Raw genomic sequence first — 21,520 nt, 5'->3', positions numbered from 1 at the left:
TGGCAACCTTTTTGGCCATGAGAGCCATAAACGCCACATTTTTTAAAATGTAATTTCGTGAGAGCCATGCAGTGCTCACAGTGCGTGCTCCTGTAACAGCACCTGAAAAAAAATTGACTTTATGGCTCCTGCAGAAAGAGCCATATCTGGCCCTCAAAAAAGTCATATGGTCTAGAGAGAGGTAAAATTAAAAACAGAGAAACCAGTTAGGGAACTATTTCAGTGATCTAGAAAAAAGGTGAAAGGGGCCTGCACTAGGGTTATGGCAATGAGAATGGAGAATAAGAAGCAGATGCAAGAAATGCAGAGGTAGAATCAACAAGACTTGATAATTGATTGTATATAAAGGGGATGAAGAAGAAGGAAGAATTCCAATGCTGATTAACTAGGAGGATGGTGGCAGCATCAACATAAATAAGGAAGTTAGGATGACTTAACCAGAAAGATATGTGTGTATTTTTTTTCCTTTCATGTTACTAAGACCATGTTACAAGAGTTGGAAATAAACAGGTTTTTAACCTTTATGTTTCAAAATTACCAAGCCAACAAATTTTGGGTTGACAGTGGGGAAAATAGTGAGTTCAGCTTGGAATATAATGAAGCTGTGATACCTGTGAGACATCAAAGTAGAGATGTCCAACAGGCATCTTAGAGATGTGTCACTAAAACTCAGATAAGATACTAAGGAGAGAAATCTAGATTTTGGAACTACCAATATAAAGAAGACAATTGAACACATGGGAGAAGATAAATCACCAAGAGAGAATAAGAAGAGAAGGTCAAAGACATATCCTTGAGGCTTTACCCACATTTAGAAGAGTTAGAGGATAAACCTGAATGAGACCGAGAAGGAGCTGTCACAACAACAGAAAAAACTAAGTGGATACAATATCATTGAAATTAAGGGAAGAAAGGCATTCTACATAAAGGGGTAGTAATTTTCTTTGAAGAAATAATGTAAAGTGGTAAAATCAGAAGGCTGATTGCAAAAATTGTTCCTTTATTTTATCTTTATCTAACCTGGGCAAGTAATTTAACATCTGTCTCAGTTTCTCCATCTGTAGAATAGGGATAATAAAGTCCTCTTCCCCCCAGGGTTTTTGTAAGGATCAAATTAGGTAACATTTGTAAAGTTCTCTGCAAACCTTAATGTGCAATATACAGATATTAGATAGTATTATTAATCTTCTGATTCTGTGACCCACTGGAACTGAGTCAAGACAGATCTGGTTTTAAAATTCTAACTAGTTGGATAGGAATGTATAGGAAGATGAAAGTTTTATGAGGTTTGAATGAACCCAGTTAAACCTTTAGAATGTTCTAAAAAAAGTGCCAAACTTGCAGTCTATAAAACTCTTGAGTGCACTAAACCCAGATTAAAATATAATTGCAAAATATTTAACAAAGTAAACAAAAATACAGTATAGATATTGCTAATGTGTGGTTTTTAATTCCATATGTAGACCTACAAGGATCCATTTCTATTTGAGTTTTTGAAAAACTATTTGAGTTTGTCTTAAAACAAGGCAATAAATACTACAAAGTATGCTAATACCTGTGTTTCTTGATTCCATTCTCTTGTGGAGGCTTCTCTTCATTTTCTTCAGTACTGTTTTTATTTTTGCTAGTGTCCAAGTCAATCATTCCTGTGACTTTCTGATTTGTCTCTGAAAACTCCCCAGACGAATTGTCAGAATCAAAGCCTATACAAAACAAACAGAAGACAATAACTCTTTTAGGATTCTGGTCATAAAAGAGTGAATCTACTTATCTTTTGATAAGAACATCAAAATTCTTTGTATTATTTTGCGAAAGATGTCTTAATTGACAAATACTAGTGAAATTAAAATCATTTCCCATAAGAATGAATAATAGTAGAGAACACTCAACTATCTTTCAAGTTAGAATACCTAGATAAATATATCAAATTATCCTGATAAAACCATAAAGAGCTAGAAAAGACTTCAGAGGTCATCTAGTCTAACTCCTTCATTTTTACAGCTGAAGAAACTGAGACCCAAGGAGATGAAATTATTTGCTTATGGTTGCAAAGGCAGTAGGCATCAAAGTGTTTTTTTAACCCAGGTCCTCTGATCATTTTTTGGTTCAATAATAGTTTCTGTTTTTCCCTGATTCAAAGGCTACGATAGTAATTGTTATTACTTTACCATATTTATTTCCAACATAAATCTGTCACCAAATAGGAAGAGGTTTGAGTAGAGTTCCAGCAATGGATTGTGGCTACTAAAGACAAGCTTACCTAAATTCTGAAAGGCCCATTAACAAAAATGTGATTACTAGGTTCTATAACTTTAAAATGTATGATTAAAAAAAAGCTAGTCCAAGAGGCAGAGGTAAAGAGAGAGGGAGAAAGAGAAAGTATCCTACGCATAGGCAACAGTTGTATATAAATTAAAATTTTGGCCTTGATGACTGATTAAATTGATAAAAATGCAAGATATGTGGTGCCCCCTCTGCTATTATGTCAATAGTAACCAAAAAAAGTGGAAGGAGAGTGCCAAGAGTTGCACAGTTTAAAGATTTAATTGTTTTAACATAGGCTTTGTCTAGTGACTAACAAATTGATATCACTGGAGAACCTGAGTAACATATATGTTGGCATTATCACCCAAGCACTCTGTTATTGATCCAGAAGGAGGCTTCCCCAAAATTAGATGGATCTTCCACAAGAAATTTAAGAAAAAGACATGCCCTGTAGTCATATAAGATGAGAAAGCATTGGATGATTTTCAACCAGTGGAAAGAATGTCTGCATTGATGAGATCAAAGAGTCACTGAAATAAGTTCATTTCTCCCTCTGGTTAAAGTAAGAGGAGTAGGAAATAGCTCTATGTTAGGCAGAAATACCTTTAAACTGTAGCAAGATCTAATAGTTGCATATCTGGCTATCTATTTCTACTGAAGATTTAACAAATTATAGCTATTTCAGAGGAATAAAAACATTATACTATCAAAAGAGTAAAACAGGAACTAAAAATTGTAATTGGTGATTTAAAACTAAATTAGTGATTTAGATTTACAGAGTAATTTGTAAACAAATTCCCAAAGATATTTTATTGAGAAGTAAAACCATATGCTTTTTATTTAACTATCTACTCATCCAAAAAGAACTACCATTATTTTCAGGCACTGCTCTGCAATCATTCTCCACCTTATGTGTTTTCTCCATGAGGCCACTGGGAGCTAAAGAAGAAAATGAAAATGTTTGTTTTCTTTTTAAAAAATCTACATAGCAGTTTATATAAAAGATCAGTGATACCCCTGAAATGCAAGTGAAATGAAAAGAAGTACTACCATTTTTCATGTAACCTAAGCAAAGAAAATAGACTTGCATATCTTCTTTTAAAAGATAAGGACTCTAGAAGAGCCTAGGTTTTATTTAGAATCATAAAATTTTTAAACTGGAAGGAACTTTTAAAATCTCACAGTTCAATTCTATTTTTGTTTTATTTTATTTAATTGATTTTAGAATATTTTTCCATGGTTACATGATTCATATTCTTTCTCTCCCCGCTTCCCACCTCCCTCCCATAGCCAATGAGCAATTCAACTGGGTTTTACATGTATCATTGATCAAGACCTATTTCCATATTATTAATATTTGCAATACAGTGATCATTTAGAGTCAACTTCCCCAATCATATCCCCATTGAACTATGTGATCAAGGAAATGTTTTTCTTCTATGTTTCTGCTCCCACAGTTCTTTCTCTGGATGTGGATAGCATTCTTTCTCATAAGTCCCTTAGAATTGTCCTGGATCATTTTTTTTTGCATTGCTGCTAGTAGAGAAGTCCATTACATTCGATTGTGCCACAGTGTGTCAGTCTCTGTGTACAATGTTCTCCTGGTCCTGCTCCTTTCACTCTGCATCAATCCCTGGAGGTCATTCCAGTTCACATGGAATTCCTCTAGTTCATTATTCCTTTTAGCACAATAGTATTCCATCAACAACAGATACCATAATTTGTTCAGCCATTCCCCGATCGAAGGGCATCCTCTTATTTTCCAATTTTTTGCCACCACAAAGAATGCAGCTATAAATAATTTTGTACACATATTTTTCCTCGTGATCTCTTTGGGGTACAAACTCAGCAGTGGTATGGCTGGATCAAAGGGCAGGCAGTCATTTAAAGCCCTTTGGGCATATTTCCAAATTGCCTTCCAGAAAGGGTCCATTTTGCCACATTCTCTCCAACATTTATTACTTTCCTTTTCTGTCATATTAGCTAATCTGCTAGGTGTGAGGTGGTATATCAGAGCTGTTTTGATGTGCATTTCTCTAATTAAAAGAGATTTAGAGCACTTTTTCCATGTGCTTATTGATAGTTTTGATTTCTTTATCTAAAAACTGCCTATTTGTGTCCCTTGCTCATTTATCAATTAGGGAATGGCTTGATTTTTTTTGTACAACTGATTTAGTTCCTTATATATGAGAAATTAGACCTTTGTCAGATTTTTTTAAATAAAGTTTTTTTCCCCCAATTTGTTGCTTCCCTTCTAATTTTGGTTGCACTGGTTTTGTTTGTACAAAAACCATTTAATTTAATGTAATCAAAATTATTCATTTTACATTTTGTAATATTCTCTATTTCTTGCTTAGTCTTAAAATCTTTCCTTTCCCATAGATCTGAAAGATATACTGTTCTATGTTCACCTAATTTACTTTTAGTTTCCTTGTTTATATTTAAGTCGTTTACCCATTCTGAATTTATCGTGATATAAGGTTTGAGATTCAACTGGACATAAGAAAATTGAAGCTCAGAGAGATGTTGTGACTTGCCCAGGGTTACATAGCTAGTAATGTCTTATAGCCATGGGCCTTAGCTTCCTTGTCTCTAAAATCAAGGAGTCAGAGGAGATAGCGTCTGATATTTCTAGACCTATCATCCTTTAAGGATTAGTAGATGAATTTCATGAAAAGCCCCAAGGATAAGACTATTAAATAACAGAACTACTTGAACATCAGCAGAACTTTAAAAAATTGCTTACTTAGGTTTTCTTTAAATCATGTACTAATTTTCAACATCTATTTAGAAAAAAAGGTACATGAACAAGAAATGAACAGGATGAGAAGGAATGGATAGGCTGATGATACATGCCATGGAGGGAGTACTTAAATCATGGGTCTAAAGTACCAAGGCAAGCCAATATTCAAAGGAAGTATTGCTAATTAAATGTCCCTTTAAATAATGAAATATTTCAAAAATTATCAGATACCTGGATATGAACTGTTGTTTTTTTTTTGTTGTTCTTTGGTGATAAATCTGTTCTCAAGTTTGTATCAGAGATTACATCCACTTATTGTTTAAACTAATCATGTAAAATAAATGTTCCATTAAAAATCAATTTTTAGGGGGCAACTGGGTAGCTCAGTGGATTGAGAGCCAGGCCTAGAGACGGGAGGTCCTAGGTTCAAATCTGGCCTCAGACACTTCCCAGCTGTGTGACCCTGGGCAAGTCACTTGACTCCCATTGCCCACCCTTACCACTCTTCTTCCTTGGAGGCAATACACAGTATTGACTCCAAGACGGAAGATAAGAGTTTAAAAAAAAATTTTTTTTAATCAATTTTTACTGGTCTGCCCTACTAAATTGGTGAGACTTTTCCACTATATTGTTTCAAGGGTATAAAGGCCTATAATTTAACTTTTGGTCCTCAGTTTTCCCATACATAAAGTAGGGCAATAGCCTTTACTTCATCTTATAAGGATTAGGCAATATTGTAAGGATGATTAACTATGAAAGATTTAGCTTCTCTGATAAAGTCAATGATCCAAGACAATTCCAAAAGACCCTTGATGAAAAATGCTATCTACCTCCAGAGGTAACTAATAAAATGAAAAAAAAGTGAAGCGTACTTTTTTCTTTTTCTTTTTATTGTTTTTTTTTGTTTGGCAACACGATTAATATGAAAATGTTTTCTATGACTTCTCATGTATAAATGATATCAAATTGTCTTCTCAAAAAGGGGAAAAGGGTTGGAGGGAGGGAACTTGGAACTCGAAAAATTTTTAATGAGTTTTAAAAATGTTTTTACATGTAATTGGGACATATTTAATGAAGTAAATTTTTAAAAGGAAGGAAGGACAAAACAAGACAAAGTATGTATCCAAACATTATAAATTCACAGGATCAGAAAACTTCAGTTGGAAGGCCCTAAAGGAGTTACCAAACCTTTCATTTTATAGATGAGGAAAGTAAAGTCCAGTTCAAATTCTATGATATTACTTGTATGACCTGAACATTTAATTCCATTGACCTCAGTTTAATAATTTGAAAAATGAGGTAATTGTTCTAAAGAGTCTCTGAAGTCGTTTTCAACTCTAGAACCCAGGTTCTCTTGGTTCCAAAGACAGCATTATTACTGAAATCTTAAGTTGAAAGGAAATTTTACTGAAGAAAGAAAATATTTTTGTGGGGGATAACTGGGAGAGAAGAAAACTACAGATCTAAGATTTTATTTAAAAAGTAAAATATTCTACCAGGTGTGGTGAGGTTAATTACATGTTAATAGTTCTTTATTCCAAAATTGTGATTACCTAACAATAACTACACCTAACAATAACTATACCCAATAGGAGTTCAAATGAGGACAACAACCATGGACATGAATAAGGCAAGAAACTGAGACAGCCTATTTAGAAGCATATTTCAAAAGATTAGAACCAGTGAAGAACTCTAATTTTAAAAATTATGAAAAATAGGCCTGAGGGCTAGAACTATGATTTCATTAGTACAGATAACTCTCAGGTAAGGAAACTCCCTCTACCATACAGGTAAATACCTTCTCTGCAACTTACAATTATAAAATTTCCTGCTCTAGAACAGGTCACACAGCCAGTATAGTATGGTTCAGAAGAACTTCAATCCATATCTCTATCCATTACACTAAGCTCAATGAAAAATTATGCCTAATAATTTAGTTTATGGAATAATAGATAATCATGTAGCTTTCTAAAGTTCACAAAGTGCCTTAGATATGTTCTCTCATTAGTCTCATAACAACCCTATGAGATAGGTGCTACAAATATCATTATTCCCATTTTACAGATGAGGAATCTGAAGATCAATGAAGTTAAGTAGGTAAGGCTAATTAGTGGTGGGATCTGGTTCAAAGTTCCTCCTGACTGCATATTGTTCTTTCCACTACACCATTCTGCTTCCATATAATAGTGTCCACATTTTAAAAATAAAAAGAAATAGCAAAACAGAAAGCTCAGAGCTTTCTGGCCTTGATTTCTGATAGTACAAGTCAATGAATTTCGATGACAAATCTAATGAGTTAGTTAAAGGAAAAGAATAGCACAATCCCAATACAGTGACTTTAATAAGGCTACATAAAAATGAAAATACAAAAAGAAATAAGTCTAAGGTGGTGTGTTTATGAATCATATTGAGAAAATTAAGCTTTTACTTCAGCTGCATTTTGAATACCACATCATTACTTCAAAGAAGCAATTAACACATAACCACAGAGGGTCCAATTCACCAGTGATCAATAATTATTTCAGAATGAGTATATAAAAGATATAGCATTTAAAAATCTGGCTCATGAGTTCAAAAATGTCTATCATTTCTTTTCCTACGTTGGGATAAAACTGATATTATAATGGAACATACAAAAGTCATAGCTACAGTTACATAAAGTACCGGATTTTGAAGAGAAAAATGGGAATTATGAACACAAATTCAATTATAGAATTCTTCTCTATTACAATGTAATTTATCCAGTTCAAAAAACAATATAACTACAATCTGAAATAATGCAATATTAATATTTTAAGAAAAATTTTAAAATTCACTCAAAAGTCAAGATAAAATAACAGGAAAATAATGGAAAATGGAAAAACTATTTAATCATACAAAAATAAGTTGCTCCTTCATATTTGTTTCAACATCCAACTTCAGATTTCTTTTTTGTATTTCCTGGACACATATGAACTATTTCTACCTATACTGATTATAATGTATTACTGTTTTCTACTAAAAATTAAATTGCAGTGTCCTAGAGCAGCCTGAATGGATATCAATGGATAGGGAGTCAGGCCTGGAGAGAGAAGATCCTGGATTCAAATCTGGTCTCAGATACAACTGAGCTGTGTGACCTTGGGCAAGTCACTTGACCCTAACTACCTAGCCCTTATAATCTTCTGCCTTAGAACTAATATTAGGGGGGGGGGGGAAGCTGGGTAGCTCAGTGGGTTGAGAGTCAAGACCTAGAGACGGGAGGTCTTAGGTTCAAATCTGGCCTCAGACACTTCCCAGCTGTGTGACCCTGGGCAAGTCACTTGATCCCCATTGCCCACCCTTACCACTCTTCCACCTAGGAGCCAATACACAGGAGTTAAGGGTTTAAAAAAAAAAAAGAACTAATATTAGTATTGATTCTAAAACAGAAAGTAAGGGTTTTTCTAAAAATTACAGTACCCTAATAACATATATCAACTACTTCCATTTTCTTTTACAACAGGCATTCATGAATATCTTTATTCTAAATATCCATATATCCCCAAAAGCTAGCTTCTAGACCACATCCTATATTGTATTATAGTTATTTGTCTAAAAGTTTGTAATTCCTCCAAAACAGACTATAAACTCCTTGAGGTCAGTGTTGACTTACTCATCCACTTATCTTCCTCTACTTCTAGCACAGGGTTTTGTACATAACACTTCTTCAGTAACACAAGGAGATATATTCTACTCATCCCTTCCCAAAAGAGACCAAAAACTTTCCAGATCTTAGAAAGTTGCTTTCATTAGTTTGTTATAGACAAATATGTATATATAATGGTAAATGGACTTTTAAAGTGAGGAGCAAAGATGGTAAAGACAAGGACTTGCCAGAGCTCTCCCAAATTCCCCTATAAGGGGCTTTAAAATAGTGTCTCAAAATGAATTCTGGAGCAGCAGAACCCACAAAAAGATAGAGGAAAACATAATGAAATACCTTAAAAAACAGATTAGAGGTAAAAAAAAATTTTTAATTGACTGAAGAAAAGAACTTCTTAAAAAGAACTAGCCAAATGGAAAAGGAGATACAAAAGCTCACTGAAAAAAATAATTTCTCAAAAATTAAAATTGGGCAGTAGAAGCTAATGATTCCATGATACATCAAAAACTTAATTAAAAATTTTAATAAAAAATAGAACAAAATATGAACATCTCAATGGAAATACAATTTACATGGAAAATAGACTGAGGAAAGACCACTTAAAATTTATTGGACTACCAAAGTCATGATTTTAAAAAAGCCTAGACATCATATTTCAATAAATTATCATGAAAAACTGTCCTGATATCCTAGAACCAGAAGGTAAAACAGAAATTGAAAGAATCCACAGATCTCCTCCTGTCACATTGCAAGCAAACAGAAACAATCTAAATATCATGGAGCCCTAGTGAAAGATCACAAAAAGTTTTAGCAACCTTTACATTAAAGTATCAGAGAGTTCTAAATATTATGGAGGGCAAAGAAGCTAGGATTATAATCAAGAACCACACATCAAAACAAAGTATAATCCTTCACTGGAAAAAAATAGACATTTAATGAAATAGGACTTTAAAACATTCCGGGTGAAAAGACCAGAGCTAAACAGAAAATATGACTTTCAAATTCAAGACTTAAGAGAAGCATAAAAAGGTAAACAGGAAAAAGAAATCAATAAGGGATCCAATAAGTTAAACTGTTTACATTCCTTCACAGGAAGATAATCTCACATAAAAGAGATATGAAAGGTCTTATACAGTGGAAGGGGAGGCAGGGAAAGAGGGGGGAGATAGTAGACAAAGTTTGCACCTGTAATGCAGGATTTATGCTTAGTCTCATTGGAATTGATTCAAAGAAGGAAGATCATGTACACTCAGTTGGTATAGAAAGCTATCTTACTCTACAGGTACCCTAATATGCTGAATTGATTATACACTTTTTAAAAGAAATTGTATATAATAAAAATTCATGGTTTCACATACAATACTCTTTCTTATTCTTCTTTACACATAAATATGTTTGTTTGTTGGTATTTGTCAATTTCAGAATAAAAATTCATCAGAATTCAAGAAATTCAAAATAAATTGTACCAAGGTTTGGTCAATTTTTAGCTTCTTATCCTACTCACCTGTAACGGCATCAAAGAACTCTTCTTCACTATTCATCCTTCAGTAAATTCTTTTTTCTTTCCCAGTGTGCTGCTGTCTATAGCATCATTGTACTTAAACTACAAATAGTTAGAAATAATTTTATGCTGCGAACTTTTTATTCATAAAGGTTCAACAGACTGTAGACCTAAGAGAAACATTATGACAGAATTAGTTCATTGAAGTCCTACATTTCAAAAATACTTTTAAAAAACAAAACATTTTCCAATTCATTATTCCTGAACATTGAAGAAAAAAGTCAAATTTGTGTTCTGAATATAATATCATTTATATCTAGGCACTGAAATAAAATGTAAGTTGTTTTACTTCAGAAATTGATACCTTCCAAATGAGGGAAAACTTTTTCAACATAAAGGTCAATGTTCAATCATGAAATGCAAAAATAACTGAAAAAATCTTTAACTATAGTTATAATGGAAAATTCTCAAAGAGCACTACAAATTACTTTCAGAAAATATTTATTAAGTACCTACTGAATTGCAAGGCACTGTTCTAATTGCTATAGATACAAAAGATGAAAGAATGAAAAAAATTAATATATATATTCTGAATGCTAGCACCAAGGGCACAAATACTCATCACCCTCAAAAAAAGAGAGAGAAGGAGGGAGGGAGAGACGGTTCCTGCCCTCAAGGAATTGACTTAATTCGACTGGGGGAAATAACAAGTACAGAGAAGTAAACATATAGGCCATATGATGAAGGCGAGAGTACTAACAAATATGAGGAAAGACTTTGTGACATCATGATAACATGTATTTGACGTGTGCAAGGAGGTTCAAACCACAATAACTACAACCTCTCAGATCACGGTGGAAATAGAGTAGGAACCTAAAAAGTCCTGGGGATAGCAGGATCCCTCAGACCACAGCCCTGCTTTTGGCTCGGACTTTGCAGCCATCAAGGGGAAACTATTCCTTGCAGAAAAGGGATCTATCAGCACTACCAACCCACAGCACCAATGACTGACCATCTACTACAAATGAGGCAGGTGAGTTAAAAAAGCCCTGGAAACAGTAGCACTTCACAGATCCCCAGCCTTGATTCCAAGCCTGGCCCTGGCAACCACTGTCCAGGGAAGCAACCTTTGTGGTTTATTTAATGACTGGTTGGCAATTTCCTATGGAGGGACTGCTCCTCTCCTCTCACATTCCATCCCCCTCAAGAAGCCACAGCTACAGAAAATGCAGAAAAGAAAGTTTTAGCTACCAAAATGTCAAATAGTTCATCAGAAACAGATATGGCTATATCCTTTTCATCTGAATAGCTCCAGAAACTTTCTTCCTTGCAAGGTCTTCCTCAATTACAATGGGAACTCCTTGAAGACAAGAACTGTCTGACTGCTATCTATATCCAGTGTTTACACACAGCAACCACTTTTAAAAAGCTTTTTAAAATTCACTCATTCTTTCTTTCATTCACCTGAGCTGAGTTACATAGGAAAGAGACTGAGGTAATAGGAATGAGAGTATTCTAAGAAGACTTTGGTGAGGAGCAGGTGTGTAAGGAAACCACAGTCTAATCAAAAGCACCAAAGCAGGAAATTAAGTCCCAAGTACTAGGTAAGAGCAAGTAAACCAGAGTGATATGACATAAATCCGGAAAAGTAGGCAAGAGCCAAATTGTAGAAGACTTTATATGCTAGGGGGCAGTTAGGTGATGTAGTGAATAGAGTGTTAGGCCTGCAGACAGGAAAACTCATCTTCCTGAGTTCAAATCGGACTTACTAGTTCTGTGACCCTGAGCAAGACACTTATTTGCCTCAGTTTCCTCATCTATAAAATGAGCTAGAAAAAGAAATGGCAAACCATTCCAGTATCTTTGCCAAGAAAACTCAAAAATGGGTTCACAAAGAGTTAACATGACTGAAACAAATGAACAACAAGTACATGCTAGAGTGAGGAATTTGAATTTTATTAAAAATGGTTAATTAGGGAAAGAACATGGACAATTTGTATTCTGTATATACAAGACAAGTGTTAAAATTCTAACACAACTCAATGCAAAATCTTGGAGCTGAAAATGACCTCAGGTCATAATAAATGCTTACTGAAATCATGTTGACACATATACTCACAATGACTTCATTACTGCTCAAATGTCACCCACACTACATCAACAATCAGTTTAGCTGGAAATAATACAAACCTTTATTATAAATCACAAGTAACTATTGCTATAGCAACAGCAATTTGTTTTAATAAGTTTTAAAATTTCATCCATTCTATCCAGTTTTCAATTTTGAGGACAATAAAATGGCTGTGTAAATTAATTGTCATTAAAAAAAAATAAGTCAACCTAAACCTAAGTACACCTTTTTAAGTGATCTCTCAAATTATGTTTGCTTAGTGTTGTAATATAATTCACTTATATTGATGTTTCCCTATATTAACTTCCAAAGACAGAAATTTTATAAATTATAAAAACTAAAAATTAAAGTTCAGCTGTTTATTTAACAATAAAATAGTGCTATTTAATCATTCCAAAGAGAGGCCCTTAGAAATACCCCTTATCATTATATTTTTATTTTAAGTAGAATTATTACTATTTCTACTTCAGTGTAAAATGTCTCAAAATGTCAGTGCAGAAATAGCTAAAACATGTAGCAAAATCCAACTCTGGTCTAGAGCAAAAGATATTAAAATGATATGATAACAATAATTGTATATTTATTTAGTGCTTAAAGATTTGCAGAAAACTTCACATAAAACCTACATTTCTATAATGCTTTAAAGTTGTTATTATATCCATTTTACAGATAGGGAAACAGAGACTTTAAATGTCTTACCTAGGGTCAAGTAGTAAGTACCTGAGATACAATTTAAACTCAGGTCTTCTTAATACCAAGTCTAACACACTTTCCCACTATACCAAACTGTCCCTCTCAGGCCATTTCTTCTCACTGTATCATTTGAAAAAGTTGAACCTAAATAACTATTGTCAGAGCAAGAACTTATATAGTGCTTTAAGGTTTTCATAGTAATTTACATATATCATCTCACTTGGTCCTCACAACAACCTTGTAAAGTTAAGTGTTATATTATCCTCATTTTATAGGAGAGGACTTGAGGTGAAAAGAGATTAAGTGATCTGCCCATGGTCACACAGCTGATAAGCACCTCAGGTAGTATTTAAACTCAGGTCTTCCTGACTTCAAGTCCAATATTCAATCCATGGAGTTGACAAGATGTCCTTATGAGAAATCATTCAATGTGGTTGTGATAAGAACATTAGATTGCAAGTCAGAAGGCCTGTATTCAAACCCTGCCTCTGTTATTTCCTATCTGTGAGATTTCACCTCGCTGAGCTTTAATTTATTTATCCTTATCTGTGAAATAAGAGAAGGTTGGGGGACAGAGAGGGGAAGGAGGAATCAGAGAGAAGTTAAGAATGTCTCCTCTAGCTCCAAATCTATGATCATAAGCAAAAAATGTCAGTGTAAAACAATTCCAATCACAATTAGCATGCCAGCACTTTAGTTATAACTTCTAGATCATTCTAGAAATGCATGCTCAGTATATCCCTTGTATTGGTTTATGGGAATTTTCAAATAAAAATATCTACCACCTAGTCCTCTAAAAGATGAAACGAGTCAGTCCTGTTCGACGACAGCCAACTCCATACAAATAGCCACAATACAGGTGAAATGACAGGCCACAAAAGCTGAAAATGAAAACTAGGGATTTACTTTAAACCCTTTATCCCAAAAAGTCTTTATAGTGTGAGAAGTAGATAATTAACTACATAAATTGTTCTCCATTCTTAATTCAATTGTTGAATTTCTGCTCATTCTATTAATTAAAATCCAATTCACAAATTTCCTCCATGAAAAGCCTTCACATAGAACTTGGTTTTGCAACTCACTAAAAGACTTAGTATACACTATGTTGTATATTGTAATTCTCTGTTTTTGACTCCCCTCATTAATGTCCCGCTTTGATGTTCCACTACAATATGAAGGTGATCTGAGTTCTCAAAGACCATTGCAATGCAATGCAAGCTATAGATCTAAAGCTAGAAGGAACTCAAAGGCTTTCTAGTTCACCTCTCTCAGTGTGACTGTGAGGAAACTAAGGGAGTACAGACACCCATATTTATACAAGTAGTATCAGAGGCAGGATTTGAACCCAGTCTTCTGGCTCCAGAGTCAGAGTTCTTTCCAGACTGACCAAATGTAAAGGTCTGAAATATAGAACTGGTAATAGATTGAATGTCTATTGTTTGAGGATAAGCATAAATCTGGAAAAGCTCATTATCAGGTTGAAAGAAGAGTAATAATTTCTTTTTAACTAGTTTTATCCATATCAATGAATGCAATATCTACCATGAAAAAATCAGATATTTTAAATATATGAAAGTAGCAAAATTAAAAACTCCATGAGAGTACAGATTGTGATGAGTAAAATTTCACATCTTTGCTACTTTCCCTCTCCCCACACATAAAAAACATAAGGCACAATGCTCTATCATCAGCTTTAATAAATGTTTATAGAATGAGCAAAACCTCTAACTTTATATTTAGGCAAAAGCCTGGAATATAGCCCCAATTTTATAACCCCCCCCAATAAAAGAAAAATAGAATATGCATGTAAAACAAGAATTTTACAGTTCCAAATGTTGAGAGGTAGAGAAAACTTGTTGTGGTCTAGAAGATTTGGATCAAGTCTTGTCTCTGTCAAGACTTGCATGATGTTGGCAAGTCACTTAACATTTCAGTGCCCTAAGACTAGAAATTATGAAGTAGTTAACCAATGTGCACAGTAAACATGGTTTTTTCACTGGGAAGCCCTAAATCAATTGAATTACAGGTCTTGTCCCTTTCTCCTCCACTTTAACTCTTCTCACAAAAGTTTTAAGTTCAATGACAAACATATATATCCGATTTTCATAATATTAAACTTTGTAATGTCACCTAGTTCTGTGAGATTTTTCTTGGAATAAAAGATGTCATGAATCAGGTGACAGGCCTAAAACCACTGCTTTAGACAGCAAATATCAATTAAGGAAGAAGTCATGTCCAACTTTACACAAATCTAAATAACACAAACAGGAATCAAAAGAACCATTATTATATAACATCTTCTGAAGGTCTGTGTGTAAAAAAACAGTGAACATTACTTATCAAAGTGAACAGCACAAAGGCAGGTTTTATGATCTTCATATCTTACACCACATATAGGCTTTGCTTTATATTTAGACATATGTCTTGGGAAACTGCTTTCATCAAAAAGTATCTGATCTTTCTGATCAAAATTAATTTTTCTAAAAGCCTCTACAGAAAACAAACAAACAAACAGGAAAATAAAATAAAAATATTCTTCCAACTCAGTAGTCATTTTTGGGAACCAGGAGAGATCCCGATTTTATTCCAAATTCTACAATGCTGTAAAAAAACTTTCATTTTGCATGATTTTTCTCATCCATGAAAAAGAAATACTATCATCTATCCCCTATCTTGTTTTTTTAGCAAGAAAAATGTAAAAACTGCATTTAATAATATTTAAAACCCAAGACTATATATTCTGCAGTAGAAAGACCACTGAGAAAATTAAATGAAAAATTAATTGAAATGATAAATGTCAAGTTGTAGGTTATAAAATAAATCAACATTCCTGTATACTATGAACCAAATCTATCAAAAGAAATAGAAATACCATTCAAACTACATAGTATACAAAATATTTGTGAGACTACCTTACAAGACAAATCCAGGAACTACATGAATGTAACTACAGAACTCTAAAGAAAAAGAAGGACAAATCACAAAATATCATTGTTGATGGACAGGTCATGCGAGTGTAATAAAAATGACAATACCTAAATAAATTTACTTATTCAGTGTCACACCAACCATGATTATTTTATAAAGCTAGAAAAAATAATAATGAAATTCATCTAAAGAAATAAAAGGACAAAAATCTCAAGGGAAACAGAAAAAAGTGGGAAAGGAGTGAACATAATAGTACCAGATATAAACTATATAAACCATATTACATGGCAGTGATCATCAAAACTATTTGGTACTATTTAAAAAACAAAGAGATCAATCAATGGAATAGATAAGGTACATAAAGCAAAAGAACCCCTACTAAGAAAACTGGAACATGGTCTGGCAGAAATTAGGTACAGACCAACACCTCACACAATATATAAAAAAATAAGCTTCACGTGGGCACATGACTTTGACATAAAAGGTAAAAGAAATTACCTTTCAGATCCATGGACTAGTTAATATAGTCCATACATATATATATAGATAGTCCATATAGTATAGGACAAGCCAAACAAGGAATTAGAAAGGATTACAGAAAATGAACATTTGTGATTGTATAAAATTTTAGAAGGCTTTGTTCAAACAAAACCAAAATTAGAAGGGAAACAGGGTACTAGGGAAAAAATTTTGTAGCAAATTTCTCTGGCTAAAAATCTTATATCCAAGATATATAGAGGATTGATTTAAATTTATAAGAACATCTTACAATATACAAATGGTCAGAGAATATGAAAAGGCAATTTTCAAAAGAAGAAATTTGAGGTTCAACAACAATATGAAAAATGCTCTAAGTAACTAATAATTAGAAATATGCAAATTAAAGCAATTCTGAAGTTCTATCTCATACTCATAACCCACTGGCAAAAATGCTCCTCATCCCCTCCCAAAAGGAAAAAGTCAGTTGTTGGAAGGCCAACAGGAAAACAAGGATATCATTTGATAGAGCTATGAATTTATCAGTTAGTTTGTAAAGCGATTTGAAACTATGATCAAAAATCACTAAGCTGAGCATTCCCTTTTACCCAGTGATAATTCTACTATTCCTATATCCCAAAGACATCAAAGAAAGAGAAAACAGATTCAGATGTTCAAAAAAAAAAACCTGGAAATGATGGGATGTCTCCATTGAAGAATTGGTAAATAAATAGTGGTATATGAGATTAATGAAATTAGGTGAAGGTGAGAGTGGGAGATGGGAAAGTAGAGGTGATAAATATAGTCTTTTCAGTTAGAAAAACTTGTTGGGGAATGGCTATAATTTACATGGAATTTTAGAGCATGAAAAGTCTTCCTTTCATTACCCTTATTGTATGGACAAAAAAACCTGAGAATTAGAGAGGGGAAGTCATTTGCCCAAGGACACACAGCTAATAAGTGATGGAGTTAGGATTCATCTCATCTTCTGAGTCTAAGATTAGTATTCTTTTCATTAAACCATATTCCCTCCTCTAAAGTAAGGAGAAGAAAAGGGTAATAGCTAGAGACAGCAGGAGCAAATAAAAGTTGTTTGTTTTTTTTTTTCAAAATAAGAGAAGCCTACATACATGTGAAACGTATGTCCTAGAGAAAAGTGAAGGGATTTTCATTGTTATAATAGCACTATGGCAGTGCATACAAGTTCTAATATGCTCAGCCAAGATGCAATATTTTGAGCTGAATAATCTAGTCAAATACAAAGAATTTTACCATTGGAAGCCGACTACGTGAGAAAATTTTTGGTAGTGGCAATTCTTAAGAATTAAGAAACTGATATTTAAGCACCTAATATGTACCTGCCTTCATGAAATTTACAGTCTAGTAGACTGCTTGTTATCTGTGATTAGAAATCAAAGTTATCAATAGGTGTGGCATACATAGCATTTTTCCATGCAAATTCAGTCATCATTTTATTAGAATTATGGAATAAGCATCCAAGCAAAAGAATACACAGTGCTTCCCACTAAAGGATATTACATTTTCATACCTGTTTAGAAAAAGAACACAATCTCTCCCACATATTCTAAAATCTTTATATAACCATGGCCACTAGAATAAACATGACAAACACCTAAAAATGAGCTCTCAAACACACTCTCCTAAAAAACAAAAACAAAAAGATACTTTAATAGCATTATCTAATGCAAAGAGAAACCAGTAAGCCAAGGAATAGATCCATTATTAAACCTATTTATTTATTCCTTGCATCTAGGATAATGTTAAAATTTTATCTTTAATTTCATATATATCAAGTATCAGCACATGACTACTGGCATATATGTAAATGTATATGCATAATGCTTTCAATTTTAAAATCTAAGTACAAGCATCAGTTGCTAAAATAAAGCCTCCCAATTATTCAAAAACATGAAAATTCTGTACACTCCCCCAAAGGTAATGAAGTCTTTGCTTGATTAATATGTTTATTATGGAGAAAAACCAAAATAATGGGGGAAAAAACGGCAAATTGATTACCTGTATTCTTTTTAAGGCAGTTTTCTCAATAAAAATGTAAAGGAAAGACTTCACATGTTACTATTTTTTCGTAGTAAGTTTCTCTATTTTTTTATTTTTTAAAGGCTACTCTCGGTTTCTGGTTAGCTATAAAACTTTACCCTGTCTTAAAGTAATTTAAGTGGAAAAGGCTGTCTATTAATTTCCCTGGAAGACTCCTTTTAGAAAAAAAAAATTGAGTAATACTTTACTAATACTTCTAACATAGAAGGTAGGTTTTTATGGTCAGTTCTAGGAAGTCATACTGCCCCAACAAAGTAAATATCTAATTAAGCCACAGTTCCTAAGGTGAACTATGATGGTTCCTGCCAATCAATAGTTCTTACAGGGAATCTATATCACTGGAGACAACATTGGTATGACCTGTGTCAGATTTAACAGACATAAATAGTGCTCATCATAGTGTTCCATGAATTGAAATAAAAAATAATAAGAGATTTTCATTGTGGAATCACTTAAAAATGCCCTGGTCACCAAAGATTCTAGAGATAGGAGAAACTGACTTGATTCCAAGATTTTTAACTAGAAGGAATTCTGAGACAATTCAAATTTTATTGTTCAGTCATTTTCAGTTGTGTCCAACTCTTCATAACCCTATTTAGGGTTTTCTTGGCAAAGATACTGGTTTTCTTGGCAAAGATACTGGAGTGGTTTTACCATTTCCTTCTCCAAATCATTTTACAGATGAGGAAACTGAGGGAAATGAGATTCAGCGACTTGCCCAGGGTCACATAGCTAGTGTCTGACGCTAGATCTGAACAAAGAAAAATGAGTCTTCCTGATTCTATGCACTCTATTCCCTAAGACACTTAGCTGCCTCTACATAATGTCTACAATAATATAAATTAAATCAAAAAAGTTGAACTCTAGGTAATGGAAAAAACAACAACAAAGGTTCTAGAGAAGAGTTAAGGAAAAAACCCTCCTCCCTCATGGTAGGTAGAGAGGTCATTGGATCATGTAGCTAGAACTAGAAAGGGGTATGGAGTCCAGTCCAACCCATTCATCTTACAAATGACTAGAGAGGTTAAATGACTTGTCCAAAGTCATATTGCTTTTAAGTGTCTATTTCAGGAGTCAGCAACGTATGGCTCTTTCTGCAGGAGCCATAAAGTCAATATTTTTTCAGGTGCTGTTACAGGAGCGCACACTGTGAGCACTGTACAGCTCTCACAAAATTACATTTTAAAAAATGTGGCGTTTATGGCTCTCACGGCCAAAAAGGTTGCCGACTCCTGGTCTATCTGAACCCAGAGCTTCTTGATTCCAAGTCTAATCACACACAATTTCTTTATTGGATATTTTTGTTCATGAAAAAGGATTCCATCTGGAAGGGGAACTGAGGAATGCCAGGTATAAAGCCAACAATCATCCAAAAATATTTTTTAAAAACATTAACTGTCATTATTACTCAATGTGATTTTTTATCTAGTGAACAAGTGGACACAATTCAGGGAGAAAAAACTATCAATATTGACATTCTCACTATAAAGGAAATTAGAAAACAATGGGACAAATTATAGCTAAATGAAGGATGGCTCAAAAGTTCTCTTAAGAGAGACAAGTGAGTGAGATGGTGAAATTCATTTTATTGTATATCCAAAGACAAGAAAAATCATTTCATGTGATGTCTTGTCACTGTATATTACAGTGCTTATGATAAGAACCATATGTAAAAGGACCACCATGAAAAAAATGCAACAAATAAGTCAACATCAGCAGCAGCGGGCTCTTTTATTTCAATATTCTTTAATTTTTTTTTGTTGCTGTTGTTTTGTTTTTATATTTTTAAATCCTTAACTTCTGTGTATTGGCTCATAGGTGGAAGATTGGTAAGGGTAGGCAATGGGGGTCAAGTGACTTGCCCAGAGTCACACAGCTAGGAAGTGTCTGAGGCCAGATTTGAACCTAGGACCTCCGGTCTCTAGGCCTGGCTTTCAATCCACTGAGCTACCCAGCTGCCCCTAATATTCTTTAATTTTAAAAGCTTTATTACAGTAGTTACTTTTAGAGATGTTGTCTATAATTTTAGAATCAAGTGGAAAAGTCTATTCCACTCACGGCAAAAGGAAAAGAAAACTTTTTTTTTATCATGGCTAACACACTGGCTACGGTTAGTAGATCATCTAAATACTCAAAGGAATCAGAAAAAATCAGAGCCTGAAATAAAAGCAAGAAGAGGACTTTATTTTTTACCTCCAACAAATGAAAACCATACTGATACACATACAAAAGAGAGAGTAAAACTTTATAAATCTGCTAAGGTCTTTTGAAACCATCCCTATTAAGATAATTCTGCACACCATCTGTTCAAAATATATCAGTTGACAACAGTAAATGTTTTTTCTTATGATTCAATAGCTTTACTTGGGATATTAATATTTGCTAATGATAAGAAAGATATACTTTCAATCTGCACTTCAAAACATTCAACTAACAGTAATTAAATGTATACCATGGGCTAGACACAGAGAATAGGACAAAAACAAAGCAGTCCCTCTTCTCAATGACCTTATATTCTATATGTATATACAGAGAAGTAAAATAATTAGGGGGATTAGAAGACTCTCCAGTTAAAAGTGGCATTTGAACAAACCTTAAGGGATATTGGGAATTTTTAGAATTAAGGTGAGGAGTAATATATTCTAGGCAAGGTTTTAATTTTTGTGTTTGTATCCCCAGTATCTAGCACAGTGTGGCAAGTTATTAGGTCAGTTTGGCTGGAAGAGAGTGCATAAAGAGTAATAATATGAAATAAGGCTGGAGAAGTAGAAGAAAGTCAGCATATGGAGAACTTAAAATGTTAGGCTAAGGAGAATGCATTTTAACCCAGGCACAATGAAGTTAATGAAAATTTCTGAATAGGGTAGCAACACCAAGAGATCTGTTTGGGAGATGAATTTGATAGCTAAGTGAAGGATAAATTGGAGGGGGTGGGAGGGAAATAAAGCAAGGAAACCAGTTCAAAGACTATACCAATGGTTCCTGTGAAAGGTCTAGCCAAAATGGCCTCACTGATAGTTCTCTCAAACTGCATGCTATCTTCCTGCCTCTGGGCCTTGACACTGATTATTATCCCTC

General features: G+C 33.7%; 1 protein-coding gene across 1 annotated transcript in view; it reads right to left on the bottom strand.

Moving 5' to 3' along the window:
* The window catches only part of OSBPL2 (oxysterol binding protein like 2), a 104,112-nt gene that overhangs the window by 45,955 nt on the left and 36,637 nt on the right, over positions 1-21,520 (bottom strand). The window contains exons 2-4 of the mRNA XM_044663874.1: positions 10,138-10,304; positions 3,136-3,204; positions 1,556-1,703 (exon numbers count right to left, since the gene is read on the bottom strand). Of these exons, the coding sequence (XP_044519809.1) occupies positions 1,556-1,703; positions 3,136-3,204; positions 10,138-10,174 (254 nt within the window). The 5' untranslated portion in view covers positions 10,175-10,304. The remainder of the gene's footprint in view (positions 1-1,555; positions 1,704-3,135; positions 3,205-10,137; positions 10,305-21,520) is intronic.

The sequence above is a fragment of the Gracilinanus agilis genome, chromosome 2 (assembly GCF_016433145.1).
Source record: "Gracilinanus agilis isolate LMUSP501 chromosome 2, AgileGrace, whole genome shotgun sequence".
In the NCBI taxonomy this organism is placed as follows: Eukaryota; Metazoa; Chordata; class Mammalia; order Didelphimorphia; family Didelphidae; genus Gracilinanus; species Gracilinanus agilis.
Note: the sequence above shows the minus strand (reverse complement) of the source record. Positions and strands in the feature narration are given on the sequence as shown.